This window comes from Sylvia atricapilla, chromosome 6 (genome assembly GCF_009819655.1).
Source record: "Sylvia atricapilla isolate bSylAtr1 chromosome 6, bSylAtr1.pri, whole genome shotgun sequence".
NCBI classification, from domain to species: domain Eukaryota; kingdom Metazoa; phylum Chordata; class Aves; order Passeriformes; family Sylviidae; genus Sylvia; species Sylvia atricapilla.
This window is the reverse complement of record NC_089145.1, coordinates 43,981,124-43,990,048: the sequence shown is the minus strand read 5'-3', so window position 1 is coordinate 43,990,048 and position 8,925 is coordinate 43,981,124. Positions and strand designations below refer to the sequence as shown.

The window sequence follows — 8,925 nt, the reverse complement described above, 5'->3', positions numbered from 1 at the left end:
GGCGCCGATCCCCGAGGACGCGGGGCCGGCACGGAGGGCAGGCGCCGATCCCCGAGGACGCGGGGCCGGCACGGAGGGCAGGCGCCGATCCCCGAGGACGCGGGGCCGGCACGGAGGGCAGAGGCCGATCCCCGAGGACGCGGCGCCGCACGGAGGGCAGGGCCGGTGCCGGCCCCGAGGCCCCCGCACACGCCGGGCGGGGGGCGGGACCTTCCGGTTCATGTCGGCGCTGGGCTGGCGCGGAGGAGCCGCGCGGCCATCTTGCCTCGTCCGGGAGCAGCGGCGGGGCGGGCGGGGGGCAGGCAGGGAGGGAGGGGCGGGCGGGCACCCACCGAGCGTCCGCAGCCCGCGGGGCGCCGGCCTTCTCGGAGCCTGGGGCGGGCCGCGATGCGAGCGGCGGCGCGGTGAAGCGGGGCCGCGGCGGGGGAAGGAGAGGGCAGCCCCCTGGGCGGCGGGCCTGCGCTAGCCGTGCCCCGGCGGCGGCGGAGAGAAGCCGGGCTGCGCGGCGCCCCGTTGCCGCCTCCTCCCGCCCGCCCTGCGCTCACCCCCTCCCCCCTGAAGCCGCTCCCTCGCCGCCTCTCTTTCACCGGCTCCATCCCTTCCCTCGGCTCCATCCCCTTCCCCGCTGGATGAGGCGGCCGCCTCCCCGCTGCTGACCCCTGCGGACCCTGGCTGTAGGATGAGCCCGAAGGACTCTGAGGGGGCGAGGCCGCTCCGCTCCCCGAGGAGGATCTAGTGGGGGGGCACCGACGCGACGCCGCCCCCCGCCAGGCACCTCGTCCTTCATGGTGGCTCCCTGCGACCACCATCTCGGAGCAGACGCGCAGCCCGGGGCCCGTGTGTGTGTCTGTGCGCGCCGCCGCCGCGGCCGCCCGAGTAAGGGAAAATGTCCACTCGGACTCCATTGCCCACGGTGAACGAGCGCGACACGGAGAACGTGAGTACCGCGGCCGCGGGGGACCCGCCGCACCGCGCCGCGCCCGGCCCGCCGCGGGGGCATCGCCCCGCGGGGCGCTGTCAGCAGCCGCCCGCCGCCTCTACGCTGCCCAAATTGCCGATTTATTCTGAATTGATTATTTTTTAACCCCTCCACAGCACGGTTCGCCGGCTCCGTGGCGTCTGCGGGCATCCCTCCCTCTCCGGAACCCTGTGTCCCCTCTTTAATTCCCCCTTTACTATTTGAGTGTCGCAGGGTGGCGAGGATCGGGTTGGTTATGTCCGTAACGGGGATCTGCGGTGGGGAGGGGAGCTCTGGGGGGCTGCTGTCTTCTCCTGATATGCAAACTTACTGCTAAAGCACCCGAATAAACCTCTAGTAAACAGATGGGAATAATTCAGCTTGGCTAGGGGTGGGCTAGGTGACCTAGATAATAGGCCTCTTCCCTGCCTAATTTGCAGGGTTCTCGATGGTAATGACGCTGTTAGGCTAGTCACCTGTTCGGATGACATTAAAAGGGTTTCTTTATTGGAATTACCCTTCGCGCAAGGGAGCCTGTTCCTTCACATCGAATACCCCCGGTTTATTATTTTTTTTTTTTAACCTTGACAAAGCCAAGGTTTAGGAATTGACACTTTATTTACAAGATTAAGTCAGTTACAAAGGTCGTATGCTAAAGGAAGAAAAAACAAAAAAGAAAAGTAGTCCTACGGCCTGAGCATATAGCAACAAATGAAGCTGAAGCTCAGGAGACTCCCTTTCTGCAGATAGAAAATGTGTTTCTCCTTAGTTAAAACTTGCTTGACCCTGCTGTATCGTGTCTGACCATTTTTCTGCATGGGCTCTGACATGTCCCCAGATGATAAACAGAAGGGAGTTGTCACTCACTGTTGTCTAAAATGAGTTGGTCGGTGAACTTTGTATTCAGCTTTTTGTAAAGGCTATCTGGTATTCTTTACAAGATAGATGCTAAGCTTGATGGAGGAAACTTGCTTTTTCTTTTTTTTTCTTTCTTTCTTTTTTTCTTGCTTTTCTTTTTTAGGGCTTCTTATGTTTTGGACTGGCATAAAAGGTGGAAACTTTGGTTAAAGATCAGGAAAAACTGTTGGATTGTTCCAGAACATAAATAGTCCTAGAAAAGTGATGGTAGCCCCATTGTTTAAAACAAGACCAGACAAAGCATTAGAAAACATGCTGCATGGAACAATTACTGCATTACTAGGGATTTAGATTTTATTGACATAATAGGCACTTCTAACTTCTGTGATCTTTATTTGTTTTAGCAGTACATGCAACCTGCAGGCTAAGGGCTGTATTGAGCAAAAAGCCAACTAAGCATATTTGGTTGTAAAATCTCAATGAGCTTCCTGTCTTGTGGAAGAAAATAATTAAAATATTATGCGCCCTTCCTATGCCATGGGGAGAGTTGAAGTTGAAACATACTCTACAAAATACTCTGCAGAGTTTATTCAGATGATTGTTTTAGTCTATACCAAACCTCACTAGGGTTTTCAAGCTCCATGTGAATGTATGGAGGCCACATAGTAAATCATTTCAGGAAGTGTTCAGATCAGATTCCCCAATTAATTCAAACTCTACTGTGGATAACTTAACAGTGGAAAGACTTAATATGTGCTTGAGGAAACATAATTATTCACAAGCTGTGTGTTCTAGCACTTGAAGTTAGATTTTTACATGTCTTCCACTTAAGGCACCTTGCTCTCACTTCAAAATATTGGTCTGACACTTCTGTTCAGTTATCTTCATAATTTGATGTACATGGATTGTCTTGCCTGCAGATGAATTGCCTTAGGTTTAGAATAAGGCTTTTTTTTTTAATTGCTATACTCTGTGCTGGTGTCCACAGAAATACCTGTAGATAGTGATATTGACAGAGTAGTGATTAATCCAGTGAGCCAAGCCCTCCCCCTACCAAGTACAATACCATACTCCTCAGGGAGCTCTCTGATGTTTTGGCTATCAGCTATTTAGAAATTTACCAAACTCTCTTCTGTTACACCTTGCTTAAAAACTAAATTTAAATCTGACATTTAGTCTGTCTGAATTACCCCCACAGCTGTGAATGCTAGGTCTCTTTTTTAATGCCAAATGCAATAATTTTGGTACTTAGCTAACTGTTCCACCCCAAATCTGGGTGTGTTTTGTTGGCAGGTAAATCGAGCCTTGATTCATTCTCTTTCACATAAGAGAAGTCTAATTAGTTAATATTCAGAAGACTCTTTGAAGAGGCTTAGGAGGTGCCAAGGTATTCAGCTAGCCTTTGGGCCATGGTTGTGGACCCCATTAATGCCTTCTCTCTGCTTGGAAGGTTACCACTGCTGACAAAGGCTTGTCTGATGTTGAATCTGGTTGAAGTGTGCTGATCATAGCTTGTCCATGCCTATACTTGCAGTTTTGAAAATGAAGTTAGCCTCCAGAATGACAGTGAGTGTAAATTATCATTGTCTGTGCTTGCAGTTAACCACGTTCAGCGGTTGGCAAGTCCTGTTGAATAAAAAAGTGTAATTGCCAGTACTTAATTTTTATTTTTTTTTTCCTAAGGCTTCTTATCAAGACATGCTGAAGTGGAAATACTGTCAGAGTGACTTTCCCCAAAAGCTGCTCAGAGCTACCAAGCCTTTAGTGCCTTTGAGATTAAAGAATTTGGCTCGGAGTCACCTGGTTTTGAGAGGAAAGGCATCCCAGATGATCTGTGATCATAGGAACTTCACACTTGGACAGTTGGAAGCTGGCTGTTGGCCTGCCATGAGCTGGCTCCTCACTGCAGAGACAGAGCAGCTCCTCTCTGGCCATGTCTTGTGCAGCAGTGGCTGCCAGCTGCTTAGGGGACAGAAGTGCAGGACAGGATGAGATCTTCTCTGTGTTTTTCCAAAATATGTCCTGCATGTGAGAAAGAAGGCAACAGACGCAGCAGAGACCTCCTTCATGCAAATCTGGGAGACAGGATAGACACAGAAGGAGGACTTTAGATGACAGAAGAATGAGTAAACCTGTTTTACTAGTGATGAGAAGAAAGGGAGAGAAGATGGAGGAGAGTAGAGTGTGGAAACACAGTGGGAAAGGAAGATAGAAGGTGGAAAACAAAAGATGAGAGGAGTCACAGAGGAATGTGCATATGGCAGGATGGAGGACAACCAGTGACAAAGAAATAGGAGCAGAAGGAGCAAGATTGTGAGGAGTAGAACAACTATTCATTAAAAAAATATTCAAAGAGTGGGAAGATGATAGCAAACTATAGATAGAAACAAGGAAATACAGGTGGTATGGAGGTTGGAAGATTACTTTTTTTAACAGCATGAAATAGAAAAGAAAAATCTTGGATTAAAGAGTTTAATTAAAACCTCTGTATTCATTGCACAGCTGTGGTTTTTTGCAGGAAAAAAGGATAACTGTTTTGAATGTGTTTGTTCTGCCGGGCAATCTGAATTAAAAATTTATGTAATTTGAGGAAAAGCAAGACTAAAATATACTCTTATCTCCATGACTGTGCCTAATGTGAAAAATTTGCTATTGAAAAATGCCAGCATGATGGCAACTGTGCTTGCACAAAAGGATTCTGTGCAGCCAAAGTACCACCCTTTTTTTATTAAAAAAGATTTAGTAAAGGCAGGGTTAGGTACAAAGATGTATTTTAAGATACTGGGAAAGTTAGTACAGTATGTCTTGGTTTATTACCAGTTAACTATGAAATGCATTAGTGCATTTGCAGACAATATGCAAGCTTGCATTGTTCTATATATTATTTATCAGTCTTCTCCTATTACAGATAGATCTGTAATTGGAATGCTTTCTTCCATAGTGTAAAATCCTGTGGGTTTTTTTTAAAGATGGGACCGAGGAGGGAAGCGTTCCTGTGGTCAAGAGTTCTGATAGATTTTCTTCTACAGGACCATCTACACAATTCCATGTTTTTCACCAGTTGTAATAAATGTACTAGTTTGAACTAAATCAAGTGAAGGTGGCAAAATAACCAGAAATAAAAAATATTTTAAGAATTCACCTGGGATGTATTTATTAGTGCCTAAATTCCCTGGAGAAAAAAAAAAAAAAACAAAAAACAAAAAAACCTGCTGATGCCTGATAGGCCTGGTACTGTGTACCCAGAAAATACCTGGTGAGGCTGCATGACTTTGGGAGCCACCAGCTGCTAGTCTTTTCACATTTTTACAGGGAGTCCTTTAATTCTTCGCTGTGGTGAGCTGCCTGTGCTGTGGTGTTTAATCAGTTGTTTTCAATCAGCTGGCACTGATGGGAGGCTGCTGGGGGCATCAGCCTGGGTGCCTCTTCCCACCCGCGGTTTGTGCCAGCGCTAATTACCGTGGGGCTGTGTGACGGGTCTGCTCAGCTCTGATCCCACTGGTATAAGCCCTTAAGAAAAGTAGGGTTATCCCCATTCTGTGCCTGCAAACAGAATGTCCCTTTCTGGTGGGGAAGGTTAGAAATGCTTCCTAGTGTTTATATTTTGGTTTGAATTAAGCCAGTCCTAGCGCAGCACCCCTGAGGCTAGGGTAACTTCAGTTGTGCCACAACTATTAACAGAGATACATATTTACAACAGGGTAATTTGGGATGTTTTGTTCCTGGAAATAAACTTTTTCCCCCTTTTTTTTCATTATTTCAAAGCTCAGAAAAACTAAGTTGCAGGACCTTACTCCAAAAAATGTTACATAGACTTAATTTGTATGCATCACCAATGTGGCTTAATGTTGCAGCCTTAGAGGTAGCAGTCTAAAAAACAACACAAGTACAGGAATTGCTGGAAGAAAATAAATGAGAAGAAATACAATATTTAGTATACTGAACTTCATAGATTTCTTCCTAGCTTTCGTTACCCACTCACCTGGTATCCTTACCTGCTCGATTCTCCATTTTAGTTCTAGCCAGAAGATATATTCATGTTGATGTAAGCGGACAGTTCCTGTTGACAACATGTCTCAGGTGACTCAAGTCAAAGGAATTCAAAGAGTGGAGGCATTTGTCTCTCCCAATCTCCATTTCATATGATATATAAGTAGCATGTGTCTGCAACTTCCTCTTCTCCTCAGTCAAGTAATGCTGCCTCATTGAGTGTCAGCCAGATCAAAAATGGAGGTCACTTTTTTTTTAGGCTCATGGCATATCAGGGTTGGCTCTGCTTAGTGTGGAGGTCATCTGCCACTAAAATTGTTTAGAACATATGATAAATAGGTGTGTACTGCTCTTAAAATACGAATCTGAAAGATACTGGGTACACCTGTGATAAGGGTGAAACCCTTAGGTTAAGAGGAATTCTTGCCCCATAAAGCAGCAAGTTGCTGAGCTCAGTATGTATATATATATATATATTTATATATATATAAACAGAAATTGACTTTCAAATAAAATTTGTTCCTGCAGGGTTAAAGCCTAAGTAAAGTTTTCTCTCTGCAAGCTCAATGTGGTTTTTGAAAACCAACTGTGAGGTGGTTGGGTTTTTTTTCGTTTTTGTTTAGCATGTAATTACTGACAGTGATGATTCTGGAAACAACTTAGTTGGCAGTATTGTTGATGAAGAATAGAATATGGTTGGCTCTTTAGCTATTATTCCCCAGGCTGATGTCAATAAATATCCATTTTAATCAGCAGTAAAGGAACTTTGGCTGGAAAGATATGATGAATGTCAGATCTTGATAATGTGAAGCAACAAAAGAGCTTTTAAAGAGCTTTTCTAACTGGCACCAGACTTATCTTTTTGATTATATAAGCAGGATTTCTTCAGTGTTGTGTTGTTCAGTGCTAATCATGGAATTACAGATTCACTCTCTTTCATATGCTGTATAGACCACGAACCAAATACTGCCAAAACACCTCACAGAGGCTGTAGTGATTTTACATGGGAGGACTCTTGAGCCGGACCCTGTATGTCTGCGGGGGCAGCATCCTTCCTTTGCTGAGGACTGTTAGTGCTTTGCTGTCAGCACTTCCCTGCTCTGGTCTTCAGGGCAGTGCTGCACTTGTCACTAGCAGTTCCCACTGCTGGTCAGTAGCCAGAATTAGGAGTGTGCAAGTGTTGCTTTGGGTAGCAGTGTTCCCACTGCCAGGTGAAAGTGTTGTGTGTGCCCTACTCCATCAGGCTGCCCACTGTAGGGTGTTGCGTTGCTGTGCTCACTTTGAGCTGGATCTGCTGTTTCCTGAGTGTTACTCTTTGGGTTTTTTTCTTCTATTTTGCTTTCCCCACTGAGGTGTGGAGGAATTAGGAATGTGTGTCAAGAGGTATAGCTTCCATGTGCTAAAGGCTGTTTACTCTTCAGGTTCCCCGTTTAATCCAGTGGTTTGACAGATCTGACCTAATTAAAATAGCCACTCGTTTTCATGAATGTCATACCAATTACATGAATGAACACTATGACAGGCTGAGAAATGCGCAGTGAAATCTTCCCCTTTTGACAATGGAAGTAACACAATTAGTGTTTTCTCTCCCTTAACATTTATATTTTTAGAAGGTTTGCTTATCTTCCTTGATGAATTCTGACCCTTTAAGTTGTTCCACTCAATCAGAACATCCATAATGGTTGGGCTGTGGCCCACATCAGTGAATAAATCTGCCCTCATGGGCTGATAACTTCAATGCCACTTTAGCTGGATAGCATTTTTCTTCATAGGAGACCCTCTAAAATTTTTTAAAAAGGTTACTGTTTACCCTTAAGATTGATTATGGAGCAAGCTAGTCTAAAAACTGCCTTTTAATTATATGTGTTGGAACCAAATAATTGGTTATGCAAACATCAACATATGCATACTGGGTCTGACAAAATCGACCTTACTCCATATCCTGATTTGTGCCTTAGTCACTGGTAGGAGGGAAGTAGAATCAGGACAAGTACAGGATATCTTCATCTGATGCATTCCTGTTTTATAATCTAGGAAAATAATATAATATTTTATACTACATGTGATTTAGGGAATCCCGGAGCACTAACTGGTATATAAACAATTGTGGTTGTTTGCTGTGACACCCTTTGGTGGCTGCCAGAAACATAAGTCTCTGTTTTGACTTTCCAGTAGAATTCCTTTGTCAGCAGTTGCAGGATGCCCTGCTGTGCTGTTTCAGGGATATCTGCTCAGTAAGATGCTACTTCTGTGCATATCCTTAGGGCTGCCTTTTTGTTCTTACACTGAGTAATACTCAGCAGTCTGTGTATTCTTGAAGATGTTAATGAGAATGGGAAATAAAATACAACACATTGTTGGGAAAAGTTGCGGTGAAATTTTGTCTTTGCATGTTTGATTTAAAATATTTTTGAGGTTTTTTGGGGTTTTTTTAAACCTATGATATGTTTCCTGTTTAAGTTTTTCTGTAAATGAGAGTGCCAATGGGAAGTCGGCAGCCAGAAATTACCATGTATTTATATATTGTGTGCCAAGGTTAAGGTAATGAAGCAATTTAGTGTCTCAAATGTTCATGTCCTGGAATACTTACATTAGTAACATTATAAGGTATAGGCTTTAAGTACAGTTTTTTCATGCTACAATTAAAAAAGCTGAATGAAATGAGACTGTCATGATTGTTACTGGTCTGACAGCTTTCCAAGAAATTCTATATCACTTTGTATGTTTCATTCAGAGGTGAGGTAACAGCTAAGGTAATAAACATTCCTGGACACTTCAATAAGGTGAAATTTTATTAGTTCATTTTTGCTGATGATAAGCTAGTTCTCACTATTTAATTGAATAAATACTTTTAAAAAGTTGATGCCATTTGTCCCCTCCATTTCAGAAAGAGTTTCCTATTTACTGTAATTAAACATGGATTTTTGCAGGTCTTGGACATTCTGATTTCTTACTGGTTTTCAGCCTTTTGAATGGATTTCAGATTCTATTTCTTTCAGGTTTTTCCTCAACTTTGGGCAGCTTCTTAAGCAGTTCAAGAACTTTGATACTAGTCATCTCCTTCCCTGTGTGTTTTCTAATGTTCTAAATGTTAAGATATCTGAAACCATACATATACT

At 44.1% G+C, this 8,925-nt stretch overlaps 1 protein-coding gene across 13 annotated transcripts in view; it reads left to right on the top strand.

The window, feature by feature from the left end:
* The first annotated feature begins 245 nt into the window (after positions 1-245).
* Positions 246-8,925, top strand: part of MARK3 (microtubule affinity regulating kinase 3) — a 62,706-nt gene continuing 54,026 nt past the window's right edge. For 6 of the 13 annotated variants that reach the window (XM_066321696.1, XM_066321705.1, XM_066321698.1 and 3 more), the window contains exon 1: positions 247-937. In XM_066321696.1, the coding sequence (XP_066177793.1) occupies positions 887-937 (51 nt within the window). In that variant the 5' untranslated portion in view covers positions 247-886. Of the gene's footprint in view, positions 938-8,925 lie in introns of all 13 variants that reach the window. The other 7 variants (XM_066321702.1, XM_066321703.1, XM_066321701.1 and 4 more) reach the window with 4 other exon arrangements.